Source organism: Colletotrichum paranaense (assembly GCF_030867605.1).
Source record: "Colletotrichum paranaense strain IMI 384185 chromosome Unknown Scaffold_16.1, whole genome shotgun sequence".
Taxonomy (NCBI): Eukaryota; Fungi; Ascomycota; class Sordariomycetes; order Glomerellales; family Glomerellaceae; genus Colletotrichum; species Colletotrichum paranaense.
Window position 1 is genome coordinate 611,095 of NW_026848974.1, and position 22,641 is coordinate 633,735.

At 53.3% G+C, this 22,641-nt stretch overlaps 6 protein-coding genes across 6 annotated transcripts; 2 read left to right on the forward strand and 4 right to left on the reverse strand.

Moving 5' to 3' along the window:
• Nucleotides 1-3,427: 3,427 nt before the first annotated feature.
• CPAR01_14694 (uncharacterized protein) lies at nucleotides 3,428-6,067 on the reverse strand (the record flags this gene model as incomplete). The annotated part of the gene is made up of 4 exons (XM_060498944.1): nucleotides 3,428-4,826; nucleotides 4,877-5,595; nucleotides 5,636-5,887; nucleotides 6,002-6,067. The coding sequence occupies 4 exons, from the start codon at nucleotides 6,065-6,067 to the stop codon at nucleotides 3,428-3,430; spliced, it is 2,436 nt and encodes an 811-aa protein (XP_060342407.1).
• Nucleotides 6,068-7,362: 1,295 nt separating this feature from the next.
• On the reverse strand, nucleotides 7,363-8,904 carry CPAR01_14695 (cellulase; the record flags this gene model as incomplete). Its single annotated transcript, XM_060498945.1, has 1 exon — nucleotides 7,363-8,904. One exon carries the CDS (start codon nucleotides 8,902-8,904, stop codon nucleotides 7,363-7,365), a length of 1,542 nt encoding a protein of 513 aa, XP_060342408.1.
• Nucleotides 8,905-10,958: 2,054 nt separating this feature from the next.
• CPAR01_14696 (uncharacterized protein) lies at nucleotides 10,959-12,629 on the reverse strand (the record flags this gene model as incomplete). The annotated part of the gene is made up of 4 exons (XM_060498946.1): nucleotides 10,959-11,378; nucleotides 11,435-12,205; nucleotides 12,258-12,499; nucleotides 12,551-12,629. The coding sequence occupies 4 exons, from the start codon at nucleotides 12,627-12,629 to the stop codon at nucleotides 10,959-10,961; spliced, it is 1,512 nt and encodes a 503-aa protein (XP_060342409.1).
• Nucleotides 12,630-13,359: 730 nt separating this feature from the next.
• Nucleotides 13,360-13,689, reverse strand: CPAR01_14697 (uncharacterized protein; the record flags this gene model as incomplete). The annotated part of the gene is made up of 1 exon (XM_060498947.1): nucleotides 13,360-13,689. One exon carries the CDS (start codon nucleotides 13,687-13,689, stop codon nucleotides 13,360-13,362), a length of 330 nt encoding a protein of 109 aa, XP_060342410.1.
• A 3,432-nt stretch (nucleotides 13,690-17,121) lies between these two features.
• Nucleotides 17,122-17,968, forward strand: CPAR01_14698 (uncharacterized protein; the record flags this gene model as incomplete). Its single annotated transcript, XM_060498948.1, has 2 exons — nucleotides 17,122-17,246; nucleotides 17,611-17,968. The coding sequence occupies 2 exons, from the start codon at nucleotides 17,122-17,124 to the stop codon at nucleotides 17,966-17,968; spliced, it is 483 nt and encodes a 160-aa protein (XP_060342411.1).
• A 2,260-nt stretch (nucleotides 17,969-20,228) lies between these two features.
• Nucleotides 20,229-21,006, forward strand: CPAR01_14699 (uncharacterized protein; the record flags this gene model as incomplete). The annotated part of the gene is made up of 2 exons (XM_060498949.1): nucleotides 20,229-20,337; nucleotides 20,384-21,006. 2 exons carry the CDS (start codon nucleotides 20,229-20,231, stop codon nucleotides 21,004-21,006), a joined length of 732 nt encoding a protein of 243 aa, XP_060342412.1.
• Between the last annotated feature and the right edge of the window lie 1,635 nt (nucleotides 21,007-22,641).

Below are 22,641 nucleotides of genomic sequence, written 5' to 3' on the forward strand. Positions count from 1 at the left end.
TTGGTGCTATCGGGAGAAGCTTCAAACTATACAGCTAACGAAATTACACATGTATCCGGGGTGCAAGGAGTTGGCTCCGTTCCCTTGTCACGATTGAGTCGACATCGTCCTGCATTTTGATCGCTTCAGACGCAGTGCGTGAGTGCTACATCAGACCTGCTTCACAACATGGGGGGTTTGACGAACAAACATTTTACGGCCATAAGATTCGTCTAGGTCAACGGGCTGTGTTCTATGTCTCGTTGCCAAACAACCCAGGCGGATTTGGCAAAAATGAAACATCCGCGGTAGCCTATCTATATTTGGGGCAGCTATCTGCTCAATTTGGCTTCACACATGGCTCATATCTCATCAGCAGTCTGCACCCTTGAAAATTTCTGGCGGGGAGTGCAGATACTCTCAAGTTTTCCCCGTTCCAATGATCCTGCTTTTGTGATACTACGTGTCAACCGAGTTTGACCTTGTCGTTATCGATGCTCTAGACGTCTTGTTCAAGCCTACGGAACATGATGCCGATGGATAAGAGCATAACGGGCGACGCAGCGAGTCACTTGATGCTACTTTTATCAGAGCGTCCACTCAAGGGTTATCCGCGATCATTCATACTGTATGCTGCGGGCTATTTAACGGGGGTAACGACTACGTTTAAGCGTTGGCCAAGCTCATCTCTCTACGGATTCGGGCTTGTCATAACAGACGTTGATCCAGGTGACACCACGTCTGATGGCTAGCAAGGCTCATTACTTTCAGGATTACATACAAAGGCTGCAAGTCGTGATTCGCAACGAGGTCTTTGGAAAGTCTGATGATGAGAGAGGGAGGTTTTTTCAAGGGACTGGACCGAATGATGGTCCTTTCCTGCGGTACACCTGTATCATGGCATGTTTTGAGTAACTCACATCTTGATCAAAGCCTTCCATGCTGAAAACTAGCCAGGAGTCAGCTATCTGTGTGGGAGCTTTGGTATCAAATGGACTAGTTTTAAGCCAGAGTCCTCTATATCTCTCGGGAAACTTTACAGTCACTGACCCCCGAGAATGGCAAGGGAAGCGAGTCGTATCAAAGTCATCGATGACTGTCTTGGGACATCGTACACGTCAAAGTTCCGGATCGATGTGTAAGAGTGACTCGGTTTCATTCCGGACTGCCTCAGTATGCCTTTTCCTACTTCTTTTTTTTCTTTTCTTTTTTGAAATAAGGGAGTGGAGGACGTTCCAGGATTTCGAGACGTCTAGATGAATGCGCAACTACTCTAAGAATACAGAGCCAGAGACTGTTCTGCATTTGCTGTATGTATTATCATCGAGGATGAACAAGATCTATATGGAAAGCCTGCCAGGTATTGCTTGACAGTTCTCAACTTTGTGGCATCTCTGACCATCGCTCGAAGCTTCTGTGACTTCACCGTATACGAAAGTTTCCGGTATCTTCTATATAATTTTCCCTCTGTTTGGAAAGCCTGACAATAAGAATTGGTCCGTGTATGTGTACAGCTACGCTCTATGTCGGCCGAATGAGTGCGTTTCTACAGGTTGGAGCAAGTTGATGTCGGTACGAGAGTCGGAAAGACGTGTCATATCATTCTCAGAGTGAGAAGAAACAGTGTCTGTGTAAAGCGCCTCCCTCATTTGACCTATAATGTTTTTCGCCTCGGTAAGGTATTCGGCAATGACCAGAGTCTTCAGTCAGGCTGATATAAGTTCGTTAGTGAACTGCAGGGGCGAGCCGACCCAGGCAGACAGCAGGATCGGGTGGACTTGCTCGGCTTATCTATCCAAAGTAATTGTGGCGAGCATCTTGGTCTCATCCGGAATATGCTGCTGCTATCTACAAGATAGTATGTTAGCCAATGGGTCAAATTCAGGCTTGACTACCTTGCAACCGTCGCATATACGGACTTGAATACAATCCATGTCAGCAGCGATGTCAGACTACGGAGCGAATCTCCTTCCTAGCCATGATACATGATATGTACTCGGTTGATTGTTCCCTGACCGCACATCTGTGCTTTATCGTGGCTATAGCTTGGTCCACTTGTACGCGAAACGGGCTGCCCAGAATATCGTCTGTTCATCTCGATGATGATGGACGATATCAAGGCTGATGGTGCTTCTACTCATCCTCGGGAAGAATATGCTTTATACATTGATTGAGGGGTTGGGCTCATTGTCTTTTTGTTGACTCGAAGACACTCACGGCGAGTAACATACGACCGGGTCTCGATGGCTGTGACTTCCTGGATTCCAGAAGATTGCTTCTTGAATTAGACGAGCTCACCAAGGCGTAGATCTTCGAGCCCGTACCTCCTCGCTCCATCGCACGTTAATCACCGTGTAATGTGTATCACACACAACGTGCTACTCATAGTTCCCACCGAAGGTCTCCACGCCGGAGAGAAGCACATCAGATTCCCCCTCGAATCTAAACCACAAAAGCCGCCCTTTCGTAGCAAAATAGAGATGGCAAAGCAGATTTGTATATTCATCCACATTCCATGAGCTTCGCAAAATGATGCGACTCCATCGTACCATTAATCAGTACACCAGCCACCATCACCTTACACTTCAGCTTCCGGACCCATTCTCCCATAGCCTACTTCGAGCCAGAAAAAGGGTCAAAATACCACAAACAAGGGGGACGAAAACTCCCAGACAGGACATGATACACACAACCCGGTTGATTTTCACATACAAACATGGTCAACAGGAGGAGAAACCTCACGCTGAACCATTGATATAGGATCCACTCTGCCAACAGAAAAGGCTAACAAGATCTCTTCAAAACGGGTGGGATCATCCACGGAGGAACTTAACCTCAAGCATCAGTGCCAGGCTGCATGGTGGAACACTTACCATCAAGACCAGATATCAAGTAATCCATAACTAAAGCAAGACGCCACATCGGATTTGACAAGAGAATCCGCGAGAGAGAGAGGCCTTGCAAGATAACCTCCATACCCCTTCGAAATTCAAGCAGTGTGGTCATCACCCCAGGGCCCCTTTCGTCCCCTCTCCATAGCAGCCACTTTCAAGAAGAACATCGGTCTTCCCTAAGTATGAAAATATTACACACGTTACAAACGTTACACACGTTACAAACGTTACACACGTTACAAACGTTACACACGTTTCAAGGTTAATGGCTATCCTATTCTTCAAAAGGCCTAGCTATCTTTTTGCTAAGACCTCTCCCTCTTCCACGACCAAGCAACCACGAAGAGAGAGGGGGAGTTCACTAGGCCGGGTATCAGGAAAAAAAAGACCTTTGAAATGCCTCAAGAAAACGCCATCATCATGTCCATGAAGAAAATGCATAACTCCCTTCCCCCATAGCCTCCAGCGTATTTGATGAATCATTGCCCTCGACCTCTCTCTTCATACCTCGATTTGGCTCCTCACCATTGCCCTTCTGCAAAGAAATCGGCGTCTCAAAAGATGAGGACGTGCTCATTCTTGTCATCGCGACTGATCTCGTAACTCAAAATACTATGATCCCGATAATGGAGCATAAGCCTGTACCGTCTCGACGCAGGCGACGGCATAGCTGCATCATCAGCACGCAATAGACACCCCGTCGCGCCGCCCTCCTGAATCGGACCAGCAGCGATGCCATAGAGTCCCCGAGGCGGCCGACGTCCTGCCTTTTCGTCCGAGAGCGTCGGCAGAACACGGTCAATCCGGAACCCTTGCTTCAGCTTATACCCGTTCCCCGGGATGTGGTAACGCGAGCGTGTCGGGGTCAGCAATATAGCACGACCCATGGCGGATCCGATCACCACGAGCGACAGCTCCGGGATGTGAAGAATCATATTGAGCCGCTCGGAATGCTGCAGTAAGGGGTGAGGGGGGTACATCCAGCTGATCGGGTCCTTGCAGAAGACCGCCGCACCGTCGTCTGGGTTGATACTGCGCATCTCAATGTCCTCTTCGTAGGTTCGCAAGATGCAGCACCGGTTGCCCAATTCTTCGAGGGCGCTCCTGTCCTGCTCCTTTGTGTTTCGATTCTTTACCAGGGGTCGACGAAGATACTGGAGGCGTCCAATGACTGTCGTTGGGGCAACGTACGTTTTGCCATCGTGAGGCGTATAGACCATGTCTAGCCAGGAAGATTGGAATTCGCTCATGTCGTAGTTCGGCGTGTTTTTGAAGAAGCTAGAAAGCATCTCAGGCGGCGCAATCTGCGTCATGCCTTCGCCAGACCCAACATTCTCTTCCGTTGCAGAAAGCGCCTCCTCGATGAAGACGATCTCATTCGCATCCTCTCCGTTGGGCCCACCCACGTCATCATCTTCGCTATCAAAAGCAGAAGAAGACATATCGTCCCATGCTGCGACCGGAATTTCTTCTCCCTCTTCGCTCCACCCGTCGTCGTCATCGTCTTCGTGATCCGGGGTGAACAGGACCGCATTTTGTGTCGCTGGGGCTCCAGGAGGGACAATAGCATTCGCGAGAGGTACAGCACCGCCGTCTACATTATTATCATTGTCGACTGGTGCCGGAGGAGGGGGAGGAGGCGGCGGCGGTGGAGGCGCCGGAAGTCCGAGAAACTGCTGGTTATTTAGTATAGCAGCTAGGAAAGCTGGCTGTTGATGCTGAAACCATGCCGCTCCGTGGTGGTGGCCGAACGCTTCAGGTTCCGGCATGCGTTGAGCAATCGGCTCCGCAGGGTGATCGCGAATGCGAGAGAGGCCCCGTTGGGTCTCAATCCATCGCCCAGCGTGGGAGTTTTTAGCGTTCATGATGTCCGACTCTTCCATGCCCAGGAGGTCTGTCACAGATCGTGCGGGCAGGAAACTCTCGTACGGAAGGACAATGACGCCCCAGCCCCTGAAATTGGATTAGCAGAGGTGATATTCAAGTGTCCGACAATGGCCTACATTGGATTACGGAACGCCCATTGCCCTTGGACGTTAGCTCTGTGCGATATCTTGAACGGCGCCGTTCCGGCCTTCCATATGTCCAAGATCCAGGTCGTCCCGTAGATATCGTTCGCAACAACTTTCTCAGCGTACCCATGATGGTCGTCCCAGAGAGAGAGATTGGGGATGTTGTGACCCCCTTCACCCAGGGGTATGCAAATCCTCCAATTTCGTTTCCTCTTGAGAACCGATCTTTCGCAGTGATCCAAGTGTCTCGCATGACAATCCATATCCTCGGGCAAGCGGGAGAGCCCAAAGGCGAAGACGGTGACTTCCCGCTTGTTGGAGCTAATGGCGATGAGTCGCGACTTTTGATGAATCGCGATGCCCCATGCCGAAATACCCACGTTCTCGCGCAAGAAGTACGTCGGCACCGGATTGGGTTCTCGACAACCGGACGCTATGCACTCGATATACTTTGCAATCTTCCGGACGTAGTACGCGAACACCGACCCATCGTCGTAGACCGAAACGAGGATTTCCTCTCTCCCGAGAAACCCGACGGCGATGTGGTTGATCTGATGGGAGAAGCGCAAATTCAGCGTGCCTCCAATATGTCGCGCGATCTTGTCAGGCTTTGTGGCCAGAATGAGGTTCGGCTCCCGAGGGAGTGCCTGTTTCGGGACGCCCTTGGGGCGATAGACGAAGATTCGGTTTTCGTACGCAGCGAAGTAGAGCTAGGAGAGGAGTCCCGTTAGCCAAGTGGTCGTCCCTCACGGCATCCGACGAAGCGGGAAGGGGAGATCCAACATTGTATCTCTGCGACAGAGCTGTCAGGTTGTTCCTAAAGTACGGCGTCTTCGGTATCTTCCTCTCCAAGGACATTGATTGTGAGCTGCCCGCATCCTCATCCTCGACACCCGTTACAATCTGGTCAGACGGGACGCCCTGCACAAGGGTGTCATTCTCGATGCCGTTGACGTGGTCGCGCTCGCGTTGCCGGATTATTTCGGTAGCTCCGTCGCCAAACTAAGAAAGTAGAGTCAGCATGCAAGTCGATACTAGGAAAAGCTGCAGAGGCCTCTCGCGTTGCCCCAAAGAAAACAAAAGCAGAGTTGCTGAGGAAGCAAAGTTGCGTCGTACGTACCCGATCGACACAGGTCTGGACCTGACACTTCCCCAACACAGCCTCGCGGAAGCCGCGATCATGATACTGACCCTGTTGGCCCGCCATCTACCGCACCTTGGAGTCTTTCTCTCCCTTTCGCCTCGCGCGCAACATACGAGCCGCCCTCCCCTTTGTTGTGGATTTGGCAAAGTATAGAATCTCGAGGCTTTGCCTGTTTCCGACGGAAAAAGAAACACACTGCCTTTTGCGACGGTTTGAAAGTGTGTGTATGGCTGCGCGAAGAAAGTTGGGTTGGTGGAAGGTGAGGTCTGGAGAATGGCCTCTCCTCATTCCCCCCCGCCGCAGCTCATCCGCAGCTTCCCTCTGGCCGCCGTTTGTCGTCAACCCACACACACCACCACCCTCCGGGACCTCCCACCTCCAACTCACGCGCGCAGCGGCACACCCACTGAGGGGTGTTGCTCCACTTTAATTTGCGGTTATCGATAAGGTGATGGCCTGATGATGGGACCTGATGGAAAGTCGGGCGGGTGGCACCTGCGTTTTCCATTCCATTGCTTTATCGATAACAGGAGCTTTCACAGAGGGTGTTGGGATCACCTTGCTGGATTGCTTGTCTGGAGAGGAGGGGTCGATTGTTTCAGCGAGCACGTTTTGCGGGGAGAAAACATTCCAGTGTATACCTTATACGAGGGCAGCAGTACCTACCTCATCCGTGAGCCTTTATCAACAGGACTTATAGGACGGTATTGAAAGAAGTCTCTGGTCACGAGTAGTGGTCGTACCTTCAGGCAAAAAGACGGATTAAGCATCAAGGCCACGGACATGCCATCCGACCAATTTTCCATCACCACAGCCACTGGAGACCATTCGCTGACCTCTTCATCTTGTCCTACCACGTTGACTAGCATAATCAGCGCAGATGAATCAGTTCATACCTTAGTAACAATGCTTCGCGTCACCTATGGCGGATGCCTCACACGGGACGAGGAAGGGACTGAGAATTCATCCAAGGGACTCCTTATTCGTTGACTGCGTAGCCATTCATGAATCCAATTGCTTATATCAAAACTGTCATCCTAATCCCAACGTATGGCTATGTTCGCCAGTTTTTATGACATAATCGTCAGTGACCGTCTAGCTCGTGCCTGACCAAAGCCGGGTATCCGAAGCTGGCACTCCCAGAGTAAAAAAAACCCAAAGTGCCTATAGTAAGAACCATTCCATAAAACGCCATTAAGGGGGAGTGGTAAAAAAGGGGGGGGAACATTTTCCATCTCTCGTGTCATCAAATACACATCGTCGCCAAGAGCTCCTCAATTCGCGACTCTAGAAGGCACACCTGTTCACGATCCAGCCAAAACTGCGGAGCGCACTACGCCCTCATAATCTCAACCATGTCCTTCATCCGGTAATCCAGCACGGGCGTGACCCAGTCGTCCTCGACGAGTGCATATGTCTCCTTGACGTTATCCTTTGGCTTGCGCGGGTTAACGGCCCAGTACCCGAAATCGGCGTCAATGACCTTGAGGTAACGCAGCAGGTTGTTCCAGTAATTGGCGTCGCCGATGCTGGGCTGGTGCGGCGCACCAAACTCGCCCACCCACACGGGCGCGACGTCGCCCTCGACGAGGTAGGCCCAGTTGTGCCGCATGGCCTTCACAAAGGAGGCGTACGCCCGCTTCGAGTACCGGCCCTCGAGGCTACCCCAGCCGGACCAGGCGTACACGTGGGCCGAGTAGACGACGCGGTCGGGCACGTCGAGCACAACGGGCCGCTTCGCGACGCCGGTGAGGTCGTTGCCGGACTCGGTGCCGCCGACGATGACGAGCCAGTCCTTGTTCATCTCCAGCAGCCTGTTGCCGGCCTTCTCGGCCGCCGTGGCCCACTTGTCCCAGGTCATTGTGCCCCACACGCCGCGCACCTCGTTCCGCAGGTCGACGCCGATGACGCCCGGGTTGTCGACAAGGCGGAGCATAATCTTCTCCCAGTGCTGGATCCAGTCTTCTTCGGTCTGCTTGATGCGGCACAGCGGGCCGAGGTGGTCGTTGGCCCAGTGGGCGTCGCAGGGGTCGGCGCCGCAGCACCAGGTCGAGTGCGTGATGTGGTTGTTGACGATGACGGCGATGCCCGCGTCCGTCAGCGCTGTCACGCAAGCCTCGAATATGTCGAGGGCCTTGAGACCAATCAGGTCCGGGTTGGCGGCGACCAGCTCGGCCGGGATCGGGGGGTCGGTGATGACCATCTCGTCGCTGTAGGGCAGGCGGACGCTGTTGAAGCCCAGGCCGCGAATGGTCTGCGCAATGACATCGCGGTGCTGGACGTCGAGACCGCCGGGGATGTTGAGCTCGTCGCTGGCGCCGTACCAATTGACGGACAGGAGCTTGAAGCGACGTCCCTCCTCGTCAACAATGTCCCGGCCCTTTGTGTGCAGCGGCAGCGAGTACGTGTCGATGCTGGTCTCCTGGGCCGGAGGTAGTAGGGGCCGCTGCTGGAATAGCTGGGCCTCCGGGTCGGGCACCCAGGGGACACCGAGAGCAGCCTCTGCTCTCCACAAGTAGTGGACGTAGCCGCCGAGGAAGACGAGGGACAGTATGAGAAACATTCTAAAGGACGAGAATCTGACGAAGCCAAGGTGGCAGGTTCTCTTTCTTAATCTCGAATGTGTTGTTGCTGTTGGTGCAGAAGGCTGGGGTGAGGTTGAGATCTTGCGGAAGAAGAGGCCGGTGGAGGCTCCATGATCTTCTGTTGTCGCAGAATTGTCTATGCTCGGGAGGTAGACACCACCTCTAGCTGGCGGAGTGCTCGGTTGCTCGATGTCATCAATCGGCGTCCCAGGTTGGGGACGTCCCGCGCTCCAGCGCCAAACCCTGGCTGGCGTGCCGGGGTTCAGCTTGAAGATCTCGGAGAACGGCATCACTAATATTCCGATAAGATAAGCGATAAGGTTGGGTTGTGGGACTTGTGGTCCAATCAGTGGAGTCCGGTGTCACCACCTTGAGAGCTGAGAGGTGAGTCCGCTGAGAGGCTCCCCTTGGCGGGATCGGGAAGCGGTGGGCTTGTGCGGGAGGTGGTGGTGTCAAGCCGGGCCAAACTAGTCCCTTTCCAGCGCCAGCCCTGCTGCAAGGACAAAGCCTCAAATCCGACGGACGACGGACGGGGGTTGCAGACTGCAGAGCTTGTCCCGACGATGCCGATAACCTAACAAACGGGCAAGATGACCTCACACACCTTGAACCTGCCTGTGTTCTGCTTTTGCTTTTCCTTTCTCCCTGTAACGAGGTGTTCCTTACTTTTTGATCTCCTTGAGAGACTTTAGCCTGAGCAGGGTATAAGAACGTTTCGACCACGTGCTCGGGAACGCAACGCTTCAATGTTCGGACTGCTCTTTTCGTTCCTTCGAGATGTTCCCTTTTCGTCTCGTTTTGATGTCGTCCGGTGAAACGCTCACACCGAATACGCGCACAGCCCTTGTAGACGTCAGGCCGTTTCCGTCTTGGCGGTATTGATAGGTTTCTTACTCTCTGTCTGATTTCCCTTCCCTTCTTTTTTTCCCCCTTCTCGGCCAGGTTCCGCTGCCGTCCGTTGTTTTCGCTTTCGGTATGTTACTCGATTCCACCCAACTTCCAGGCCAAAACCTCAGTACCGTCCTCAGTCGTTGATGGTCGACAGTTCTGAAGCTGACTGAAACGTTTTTCTTCTGTTTCGTAGTTCGTGGTGGCTTGGATCAAGTGAATTCAGAAACCCAGTCGGTTCAGTATCTGAAACGATAACTTGGTGGATGAGTGTCCTTGTCGTGTAAGCTAGGATCAACAGTTCGTCGTCGTTGATGCCTCGTCGTCAGAAGTCATGCATACGTCTCGGTCAGAGTCCCTCAGTATAAATGACGAGACTTTTTTTTTTTTTTTTTTTGGTTACAAGATCAAGAAAAAAGGGGCTACATTCGTACGTGAAAATTCCTTCCTTTTGGAAGCCCAACCTACTTATAATCAGAAGAATGGGCAGATGAGTGAAAAAGTCCGTCCACTGCCCGAACAGTCAATCTGCACTTCCCGCTTACATCACATAAGCCTAGCAGAAGTCAAGACCTGGGTCCCTCCGAAGAAGCCGGAGCGGAAGGCATTGGGATGCAATGGAATTGGATGACATGGCACTTGATCAATGGCTCGCTCCAATGCGATTGCTGAGATTTGTTTGGCCCCCCTCCGCTGCTGCTCCTCGCATCACTCGTGAAAACCCCGACCATTCCGCATCTTCCGGGCGGGCTTATCCCATAATCCCACCCACAGCAACACCACCACCACCACCATCCTTGTTCGGTAGTTTCCTCATGTTTCCACCCATTGGGCCGTTAGGAAACTCAGGACATGCACAATCCGGTACTTGATAAGGCCATCTCGCATTAAATTGTCGCGTGACTCTTCTATTTTTCGGACTCTCAACTGCTCCTACATGTCCGTCAATCGTGATTCGTTCCGCCGATCCCGTTCCCTCTCCCGCCCCGATACTGAAGCGCCGAGGCCCATGGCCCCCATCCATCAATAAGAGAGAGGCTCCCGCCGCCGACCTTCCCACAGTCCTTTCCTTCGGGTCTTTAAATTGTGGGGGCAACGTACTCTTCGCATTCCTTCGCGGCATAAACGAGACCGAGACGCCGACGCTGATATTACATTGATTTTTTCTGACATATTGACATGGCCGATGAGGCCGGTGGTTCCTCCACATTACATCATCTTTCTCAAATCTTCTTGCGACACTGATCAGTGTTCATCGTCAGCGCGGATCAGCGCGGGCAAAGATCCAACTTCGGCCGAATCGTGCCGCCCCTTTCATGTTGTCGGGTATTGTTGCGCGCTTAAAAGCAGGCGCTTTAAATATGGTTTCGTCCGATTTCAGACGCATTGTTCTCTCCGTTTTTATTTTTTTTTGTTCTCTTCTTCTCGTTCCGTCATGACCAGCCGCTTCGTCTCATTATATACGGTTCATCCCAAGTGGGTTCATGTCATCGAAGCCGTCCCCTCGGGATCGTGATTCGGGCCGAGCGTAAGTTGCTCGCGCGTCCCAGGTGGGAGGTGTTTGCGGCGGTCGAGGACTCGAGAACGACCGCATCGGCGGCTGATAGCGAGCGGTCTGCCCAAAGTAATCCGGCGTTCTTCGTCGTTCGCTGTTGGGACTTACGATAGGGGATTTGACTGGAGAGATTGGTGTTACAACAGCGCTCGAGTCTCTGGACAGCATCTCGTACGCACGTGTGTCTTTCTTGACATCGTATCTGGCATCCACCGATACGAATTCCTTTTTGTTTCTGCCTAGGCAGGAGGTGAAAAGGTCCACCCAGCCAAGGACCATGGCCCAGCGACCCAGTAGGAAGAGCAGCCAGATACCATTCATCTGGATCAAGTCAGTCACCCGAGAAAGTGTACAGGGCATAGGGGCGCGTCACTTACCGCCAGAAGGATGAGGACCGCCGTAATAGTTGCCTCGTTGACAACCATGTTCTTAGCCTTGTCCAAACACTTCGTTCTGTCACCTTTGGTGCTGACAAGACAGAGAATCCAAGCCTGGGCTATGCTCTCGTCGTCATGTACTGCCTGGACCGTGTTGTCCTGGAACACGAAGACGACAGAGAAGAAGATGACGTCGGCAATGATGATGAGAACAATAGCAATACCTCGCCATTGGAGAGAAATGACACGTCGCACTCGGCGGTATGCTTGACGGGGGCTCATGGTCTGGATGCTATTGCTGTATGTGGGCAAGCTCGACCCTTCTGTCGACGCACTGTTATCCGCTAGGGAAGCAAGATAGACCTTGATACAATATCCGAAAGTGGCGAATTGGATGATGACCGTGAGACCGGCGAATACCAGCAGAGGTATCCAGAAATCGGCAAGACTGTTCTTGTGGTTGATGTGACAAGTAGCGCCGAATCGGAACGACACGCCACTGAAGACGAGGGCAACGACGATGCCAACAAGCGGAATACCCCAGCCCGTAGCTTGGGCAAAAATCATAAAGTTGCGGCCCACGACAACTTGCCAACAAATCTGGAGATGCAGGGACAACGATCGCAAGAAGACCCACATGACACCGGCCCAGCCTCCGAGCAAGAGAAAGGCCCCAGAGGCACCACAGACTTTGCTAGACTTCATGCTGTGCGGTGTGATGTCGTTGTAGCATTGCTCCGGTTGATCAGCAAGTGGCACGACGAAGCCAAGCTGAAGGGGAAGTCAGTCTCCCTCGTCCCTATTCGAAGGGCGGGCTACTTACGTTCATGATGAACACAGCTATTGTCAAGCAAATGCTGAGGTAATGTCTGTAGGTTTTATCAACAGGCAGAAAAGCCCATGATATCAGGAGGAAGAGACAGCATGCTGCGCTAGCGACGCAGACCCAGTTGGCTGCCGTCGTCAGAGTGTTGAAGTAATCCGGGTAGACCCAGTCCGTAAGCGGGCAGGGCAAGCAACACTGTAAGGTCGCGGTCAAGTTTTGGCATAGCCGGCCTTCGATAACTATGAAAGGTCAACAACTTGACCCGTCATGCTGTAGCTCATCAAACTTACACCCTTCGTCGATTGGAAACAAGCTCGCAGAGTAGAATGGGATGGGGCAGCCTCCCCTTGCAAGAGATTCGTTGGCCATGGTCGAATTATAGCTGACGGGCGACTGAAATATGTACGGCCGTTCAAATTTCCGTTCGTTGTCGAGTTGGGCAGCCGCTTGATGATGGTCCTGTTCTAGTGGCCAATACTACTTTGGACAATGCGTGTACGAGTATCGCAGTATAGCAATGGTGCTCAAGCGTAGTGATATATCGTAGCAGTGATGATCGTAGTCCTGACGGCTGTTTTCGGTGTCGAATGCCCTCTAAATGGCGTGTAGTTCGAACAATTTCCCCAAGTAACGTCCTCAGTCCCGCTGAAGTTCAAGTTTTGTCTTTACTTGAACCGTATTCCCAGATATTCGTATATGTTCCGGCGAACTAGGTAGGGCGAGCGGCGTCTAAGTTGTCGGCGAGATTTTGCAGCATGGGACAGAGACGTCTCTGGCTATATCGCTACCGTCATGGTCCGTAATTGGAGGACAGGTCAGGGCGATGCCGGTTGATGGTAGCGTAGCAACAGCAACTCGGGGTATCAAGGAGAGACGTGAGCAGAAGCAACGACGAAGGAGCCCAGAACCGATCAAGAGGACCCTCGAGCGAAAAGAAGGAGGGTGGGACATCATTATGTACATCGATGCGTGGGCTACTGGGTAGTGTCCGCTCAACTTTCTGCAGAGGCGTGCGGGTGTGTGGTGTCTGTCTGTCTGTCTCTCTCCTTCACTCGGCCGCTGTGGTGTGTACTTCGTAGTGTACTCCGTACCATCAGGTTCAACCAGTCGCGGCGCTGGTCCCGGGGTCCAGGCCAGAGATGCTGGGGTACCACGACTCCACGGACCAGGCAGGACTCGGGAACGGGTATTTTGCGTGTGATGGGTCGGCCAACTCTGGGACTGACATGGGCAGGCTACTTCGTACAGTATAGTTGGGCGTGGACAGGGGCCAATTAGGGACATAGACTAGGTGACGATGATGGGCGTCCTTGTAGGAAAAATCCCGACGACCCTCTCTGGCGGCGACGGTGGGACGGAACTCAGCGAGCTTCGCGTGAGGCGATGCATCGTCGTCTGCATGCCCTATTGGGGAGGCGACAGTCTTCATGGCAGGGGTGTGGAGGTTAGCGTGAGAATGGAATTGAGGGATTGATGGACCAGGCCCAGGATGGAAGAGAGGCACAGGCACAGCAAGAGGAGAGGAGGGTTTTCATGGCCTTCCATTGTGTTGTTGGATTCGAGGGACGCTAGGAGGGAGGGTGAAGTCTGGTGGGGTAGGGTGTGGATTTGATGGCCGCCGACCAGGGACTGGGAAGGGGAAAAAAAAAAAAAAAAAAAAAAAAAAGAAGCACCAAAAGGAGAGGGGAATTGGAAGAGGAGGAGCGCTTGGTGCAATAAGCAGAGGGACGGACGCAGGAGATGGAGGAAGAGGAGGAGGAGGAAAGCCTGAAAGAGGGGGGAGGGGTGTACTTCGTAACCACTGTTGTGAAAGGGGGGCGTGAACGTGGGAAGAAAAGATGGGGCGTTGTTAACAGACCCACATCGGCGGCCGGGGGACTCTCGACCTGGCCGGGCTGCTGTCGTGTGGCCGGGAAATCCACCTCCAGACTGCTCAGGTACTCCGTACTGCGTGGCTGCTCACCTCGCTCCAGTTAAGGTGCTGCATCTTCCGTGGCGGACCAAATCCTGGATGCCCATCGAGTAACCCCACCAGCAGAGAGACCAGTCAAGGCCGCAGACAGGCCTCAACGAGGGTATTCAGTGGATCTTTCTCCCGGTGTTGTTCAGCACCTGTCCACAGTCCACGGCGTCCCGCTAAATATTTCACCACTCACAATGCGCACAACCCGTGTCGACAAGTGTGCTGAAAACATTCCTGGGCACCTTTACGGAGTATCACCCAGATGCAATATCTCGGTTGGCTTGAAATGTGCTTCTGCAGTCCCTCATTCATCAATGCCTTTCATCACGCGAAGGGGGCACAGCACGAATTGCCCCTGGTTTGATGGGCACCATGCCGTCCAATTTGCCTTCCAACATCTTGTCATGGTGGCTTTTCCCTCTCTCTCTCTCTCTCTCTTTCCATGACTCTTCGTTTCTTGGACTGCTCAGCTCTCCTTCCACAATTGTCCATCCTGTTCCTGCCAAGTTGGCATATAGTGGGCGGTGGCGTTGCCCAAGGCAGGTTGAGGATGAATACTCCGTACCTTCCAGGTTGAGTACGAAGACTTTCCGTGTTGATAATAACGCAACCAAGGTAAGCTGGTGAGGAAGGCATGGAAGGAGTCACATCTTCTCTGCAGTTGCCCGTCACCCATGTCCCGTGTCAGACATGACATAAGGTAAAGTTCGACGGCTGAATTGGGAAAGATCACTGCGAGCCCCTCGCACTCCCCTGCCTCCGTTTTTCATGCTCTTCACGCGTCGAGCCTATCATTCGAGCTATCCAGCTAGGTCCCTGTGATGTGCTCTCTTGCCGCCGTGGCCGCTGCGCGCCGGCCGCCGCCTCTACTCAACCCCAACCGCGTGACCCAATCTTGGACCACCTAACGACCCCGATCTGAAAGTTGGCCTCGATTCAACCCTCTCGTTCTACGGATACCGCAGTCTTTCGTCTCTACGGAGATCTTATTTCTGGTCTGGTCTGGTCTGGTCTGGTCTAGTCGAACAACATTCGGCAAATCGATCCCCAGAAAACTCAAACAAAGCATGCCGCGCATGGCTTTTCAAGGCCTCCCGCCAACCCAATCGAGGGCTTTCACTAGCAAATTCCAACAGTGCCGTGCTCTGCCGATGCCACCTCACCTCAGCCTCTACCAACCGTTCATGCCTTGGGGCTTATAACACGCCCAGCTATCGACGCTGTCTACGCTGTACACATGGTGTGGCGCGTATCGGATGCACCACCGACCGTCAGTTGACTCAGATCCCTCACCTCCATCACCGACCGCTCCCTCGGCACGGCAGCGAGCGAGACATTGCCAGTCGAATGTCTCTCACTGACGTTTCCCTCGTTGCAATGCGCCTGCGTGTCTCACCTTAGCCCTTGCCATCACGAAGAGCCCGGTGACAATCATGGCTCGGCTTCAGCTTTGCCCGGCATCTCTCACCGCTTTAGCTTTGCTTCCTGACTTTACGATTCTCTTTTGCGATACTCCAGCAACGAGATGGATCGAAGCAAGCCGAACAAACCACTTTAGCCATTTCCCATTGTTTGGTACTCGAGCGAGCGTTTCGAAGGCGGCTGAGCCATAGCTAAAAGCTGCGTGGCTAGTGCCCGCGAGTCAGCTGAATAGCGGCTTTTTGAAATCCCAGCCTTCTGGTGCTGCTGGCAAAGTGCCGAGAACGTGCGTGCCTCTCGCTGTGCACAGACAAGTTACCAAAGCAAAAGGAACCAGAAGTGACGCCAGGTGCGCTTCTTCTGTTTGTGTACCTCGTCGAATCGGTCTATTCCGCGACCAAGAATAAACGCAACGTGTTGACGACTCTTTGCCACGTTGGCCCACATTCAAATCCGGACGTTGCACTTTACTGCCACTTCACAGAAAACGCCTCTTAATGTCTGTCAATATAGTCCTTGGCCACGTCAAAGGCCCGACATGGCACCCCTGGACTTACAAAGCTGTAACGCTTCTATGAATTCTCTGTAAGGAGTACGGATACCCACGGCTCGTACGTACTTACATAGCAGAGGGAGGGCAAAAGCAGCCAGCCGATTTTAGGGCTGAGCAATGCCTTGCCTGTTGCGTCGCTTGTCCAGCTGAAAGGGAGGCAAACCATCGGCTCCCCTTGCTTGTCCGCAGGAACCTCATGTCTAGATCTTCTCTCAACGGTGAGAGAAGCAGAAGTGCCAAATCGAGAGAGACACAGAGGAGACAAGCAAGGGGGGTTTCACGTACTGTCTCGCAGAAGTCTTGTTCCAACCTTCAAGCATGCCCAAGAGCGAAGCCGCAATTGTGCCAACTGCGACTAACGTGGTGGCTTCTGTACTCAGCAGCTAGCACGCAGCATGGGACGAATGACCACCATAAAAGAAAGACAACGATCGCTGGCAACGTACCTCTGTGGACACCCGTCTTGGTTTCCAACCAGCTCCAACTATCCGAAGAGTGTAATGACGGTCTTGCGATTCCGCGCGGGGAAGAAATGCTAGCAGCCATGCCCATTGCCTGCAACGAGTCTTCCGAAGACCTTGTTGTTGTTGGTTGCGATGTTTTAAGGGCCAAGACCAACAAGCACACTCAGAAAAGGGGGCTCCACCGTTCATTTTGCCAGGCGCCTTCAATCTCAAGAAACCATGCTAAGGCATGTCAATTGCCATGGCGTTCGGAGCCCTGTCAGCCAAAAAGAGATCTCTGGGGCAAGATCCCGGTGTTCCATCACTTTGGAAGCGTGAATGGATGACCATCTACGGAGCAGATTGACCAAGTGCGCGCACAAAGACGAAGTTTGCTTCCTAGCAGCCTGGAAGGCAAGGCTTGGCATTCAGCTCCCACTCCACCTGGATCACGAAGCGCTACAGCTCCAGGTTAAGGTGACCATGATCGTTATGGTCGTCAACGATTTTGTGACCCGAATCAATCGTCAGCGCGCATACGCCGCCGAGTCTTCATATGGGCGTGCCGTCCCTGAGCCTCTCAGCGCCCACGAAGCGATCGGAAAGATGTGAATGGCCAATGTGTCTCATTGCGTTGCCCATACGAGCCCCTGCTTTGCAGATCGATTGGCAGTCACCGTGGAGCACAGCGCTGGAGCAAAGCTGGTGGGGTTGTGCTTCTCTTCGCTTGGCTCGGCCAACCACGAGGCCCAACAACCTGGAAATCATTCCAATCGACCGATGCGAAAGGATGGCCTTGAAGTCGCTGGATTGTGTGCTTCATTGACGGGTTGAGAAGCCCTAAGTGCTTCCTCCGAGCCTAGGACCCGTTGAGCAAAAAGCAAATTTCAACTCGTGTCTCGGCGCGCCCTACAGCTCAATGCCCGTCACTGCAGGTTCTGAACCATCCTGACTTCTGCATGAGCTACGCAGACGTACGTCTTTCGCAGCGCGGAATGATGTGCCTGACATAGGGGTGCAGCCGACACTGCGCAGCGCGGTAGGAGAGACTTCCCGCAGCTCCGCGACCCTTGATGCCACCCCCTCGAGTTGGTGGTCCCCTGTTCTTGCACAGACATGTCCATTTCGGTCAGCCAAAGACGACCACCCAGCAGCAGTCCCACCCACACCTTTTACCCCTGGCACACCACCCCGCAACACGCCTCCACCACCACAAATCACAATCACCACCACCACCATCGCAGACTCCTGCTCAGCTAGCCTGGCGTGCCTGGGCGTCACAAAGGTGTCTTCATCTACGGATATTAGTCTCTACCAGACGGCGCACTAGATGAACCAGCGCACTATAGTGGCTCTGTAGCCGCGGACTGGTGACATCCGACAAAGTTTAACTCAGTATGAACCTCAATGCACTATCGAATAGGGATTTCCGCAAGTCCAGCGATGACATCGATGTTCGGATAAGGAGAGGAAGGGTTTCGAAATCAATCCCATCGGTCACTGGTTCGGCGTATACGGCTCATGTCATTTCTATCTGCCCTACATCCATGACCCGGGTGTCAGGCTGAGGATGAAAGTTGGCAGTCTCGAAACAGCATTGTACACAGTAGTTCGGTACGGCAAGCCGCATCGCCGGAATATCTGCACAAAGTGGAAGGCGGTTTGATCGACTGTACCCGTCAGATATCTGAGATTCAAGGCATCCATCCTATTGGCTCGAGTTGAACTTATGGGCTGTCAAATCGTCTGGATTGTCAACTTCGCAACCAGGTTGAGGCGCGATCTGAGTCGTCACAGCTGCAGGGTCGAAAACCACTTAGACAAGGAATTGCAGTCACCTTCTTGATTGACCGTTCAGAATCCCAACAGTGTGCCTCAGAGTCGATAGCGCGCAGGCTGTCCTGTCACATCTGCTGAATACAAGACCTTCCAATACCAGAAGCTACGGGTAGGGGTCCTAGCTTGGCGTTGGCGTTGGCACTGTTTTGTTGTGACAGCCTTCGGAAGAGCTTCTCGAACATACGGAAATGCGGAAGTGCCGCAAATATGTCGCTCGGCCGCGATTTTGGGTCCAGACAACGAACGCAACCTTAGCTTACATTCAAATGACAAAGCCGAATTTTCGTCATTTCCGTCATATCATTATGGCAAACGACATGGCGTCAGCCAACCTCTAGGTTGTTTGGAATATCTTGCGCATCGACAAACCCGTTGCCCGGATCGGATTGGTGCGCTGAGCAACAATACTCGATTCTGCTCCCGCCAGCGACCAGCTTTATTTCGGTCTCAGACAAAGAGCCCCTTAGGAAATTGCGACAACTTCTTGAGTACGGCATACCAGAGGGACCACCATCTCAATTAGGGAATCGACTCTTTCCGGAAAGGTTGAGGATCCGGACCACTCGGGGAAGAGGCTTGACCACATCGTCGGGTCCTGAAGCCGAATCATTGTCATCGCGAGAGCCCCGCTGTATGCATGCTCAATGTAACAGCTACCGTGGTCTACGAGCCTAGCCCTTGCCGACAACAAGAAGAATTTTCTGAAGCGAGCAAGCCAATGACCAGCATTGTTTCGCTGGTTGCACCGACTTCAGCATGAGAATTCCTATCCTGTTATCGCAGTAGAGGAAGACATACACGGCTCACCTGTGACGTCGGTACCAGATAATGGAACGGCAACGGATGACCGACAACTTCCCTTGGACCTACGAGGTATGGTCTACCGAATCAATGGTGGATTACGCCACGACACCCAACGCCCAACGCCCGGCTCTAGTCACAGCATGGCCGGGTAGGCTCTAACAAGATCCTCGGTGAGAGGCCCGGAGCCGGACCAGATCGCCAAGGTAGCTCGGGGGCGGGCTGGCTGGCAGACGGCGTCCACCATGATCGATCCAAAAATGAGAAGCATGTCTCCTGTTGCGATAGAAACACTGATCGAGTCAGATCCATTGGCTGCAGGCATCAATCATCAGACACTGCGGACCCTGAATGAACGCGATGATGACACTAGAGCCGGCCGTAATACCTACCGTTGATGGTATACGTCGCCGTGGTCCATCCCGAACCGCCAAGGCCCGTCGGGGTTTTAGGTCGTTCCCCTTGCAATGAGACTCGGGTTACAGTAAGAAGACACGCACGAATAGACCATGGAGTCCCCCGGGTAAAATACACGGAACAAGAGGCGCCTATCGAAGCCTGAAAGAGTCTTGGAGGGAAAAACCACTCAGATCCGTGGGAGGCGTAGACAGCGCCGACCGAGCGGGTCCGGCACCGGGCGACCAGCAATTTTCGGGAGGTCGCTAAAGGCGGGCGGAACGGGAAACTAGCCCCATTTGGCCAGCCTCCCGAAATGGTAATCCAGGGGCAGCGAAGCGTCGAAGCTACGCCGCACTCCGCATGCCTGGTGGCCGAGTGGTAGCCGGCCAAGGACGCGTCGGCCTCTCATCAAGCTTCTAGGGCGCACCTTGAAGAATTCCGTCAACGGCTGTCAGTCGCGGGTAGTCGCTTGTCTACACTAACGTGGTACTAACAGTACGAGGTGCTTACCTTACCATAGTGTGGTACGGAGGACAGAGTAGAGGCTATGGATGGGCTCACACCTTTCTCGAGAGGGCGCCCCGCCAATGAACCCAAGCCGAGATCTCTATTCCCCTCATCAATGCGTGACGACACATCCTGATATCAAGAGCGACGCTCGTAAGCACGCGTTCGTCACGGCAGGCCCACCGGCTCACTCGCATAGGTCCACCGTCCACCCAGCAAGCCGTAGAGCCTGTCCTCTCCGATCTTGAGTTCTCAGAAAAGGCAACGAAGCACACAAGGGGAACGGCTTCCGCTACCCGGGTCCGGATGCCACCCACATGGCGTGCCTGTGAGCACGTAGTGTACAGTGCAGCGTGGCATAGGAAGCGAGACGTTCCATCGAGACTGGAACCCGTCATGCCATCCTCTCTCGTCAGCCGCAAGATGGCATCGAAGAAGAGAAAACGACTGGTCGCCTTGCGAGACTTCAAGAGACAATTCTTGTCGGCCCAGGCGCGGGGCATGTGTGGGAGCGGAAAGGCTTCGCCGCGCCGGGAGAATGTCCATTTTGCAACAACGGCAGGGTGCTATTCGGGCACCCTCGAGAACGTGATTCGACCTCGACCGAGTTTTCCTCGGCATGCAGCCCATTGCTCACATCCGATGGGGGTAAGTCACAACATGCGGATGGAAGTATCTATATCCGTACCAGTCTACACTGGCGCACAAGAAAGCAACAGCAGACGGCCCCTCTTTGGGCCGCAATATATCAACGTGCCCTTGAAGCAAATGCCGCTCGGGGGCTCGGAGCAGTGTAAACCTTATCAACTGTCAAAGTATTGAGAGCGGAGGCATTTACGATTGATTCGGACAAAAGAAAAAAGGCTCGTCCACTTTTCCAAGGCACCTTATCCACGTCGCGCCCCGGGAACATGATCGCATCCTGGGCAGACTTTACAAAGACCAGGACTAGGTACTTTTCCACCACGTTCATCCCATCCACTTCTCCACTAGATTTTTGTTCTTACCCCTGGCGCCCCAAAGAACTTTTGGGTCTTTGCCCCCCTCCTCAAAATCTCGAAAACCAACGGACCAACGGTTCCACTGCCTTCCAAAAGAAACAAAGCAACAATGTGTCAGACTGGCCAGGGCCGAGCTCGTACCCATGATATGGTAATTCTAGCCAATGGATCGCCCTAATTGTTGAGCTGTTTGCCTGTCAAAATACCAGGTTGAAAAGGAAGCCGGGAAGCTTGCCCCCGCGAAACGATTTCATTAAGCAGGGCTTTGCTTGACGCGATGCTCTTTTTGGTTCTCAGCCCATGGCGGGCTCGACTTGAATCCACAGAGCAGGCGAATAGGCAGAATAAACCTTGTGGATTAGAGCCGAGCACATGGCTATCCTCCCTCAAATATATGAACCTCTGGTCAAAGAGGCAGCATTAGTGGTACGATGACGACGATAAGAGCCAAACTTCACTGCAAAATTCGACGTCTATTCAGGAGCTCACATGAAACGCTGAATCGACAGATATGGGCTGCCACCTCCACGCTTCTGGTTCGGGACGTCGAAGCAGCTTCTACCTGGGACAAAGAAACCCAAAGCCCTTCGTGCAGCTGATCTTGACCGACCCCCTTCAGAAGAGTCTTCTTACGGATTAGATGCCAAGGCACGGCCCACCACACGATTTTGCCATTTAGCCTTCATTTGGTCCTCCTTGAAAACCTCGCACCCACGACTACGAACTTCATGGAATCCTTCAAATTTCCAGGATGTGTATGCACCTCAGATGCAGGCACAAGTCGCATTGAGGCCGCGGGCCGTAGGTGTGGTTGGTCAAAGTAACGTGAAGGGTGTGTAAGATGCATCTTGGCATCGCGGGTACACGCCATGCACTCGCAGATGCTTACTGAGGAGGTCGTAGGAATCGCATCACTATTCATCCCCCCTTCCACGAGGCCGGGTTGGGGGCCCTTTTCTGCACTTACTATGCAACGATCTATCGGTCTCCGCATGCCGTCATGGTTGTTCTCTATTGTTTCACGAAGCCTGGCCCCCCGAAGTTGTGCCTTGGGAGTGGAACCTCTTTCGGAGGATCAGACAAGAAGGTCCCCTCTTGTCAATCGCCCAGCCTTCTTTCTCATGGTCCATGGCCCGCCAGGGCGGTGCTCACGCCTTAAGAAGACTGACGGACATGGGAATTGGCTGGTCCGATTGAATCCTCCAGAGGGCCGAGTCCTGGTAAGGAAAGGCGCAACGGGTCTCTTCTCAATTCTCACACCGGGAGCCTTGCGGCCTGGGGAAGCGCCGGTCGACTTTCTCCAAGAGGACATGGTATGACTATGGGAGACGAACTATCAAGGGCCGCGATGCGGAGAGGAGCGATGAGGCTTGCGGGAACCCGCGGGAGCTCATTTCACGAATGATTTCCCCGATTCTGCAGAGGGGTCTGGAAGAGGAGAAGCTGACCGGTCTCT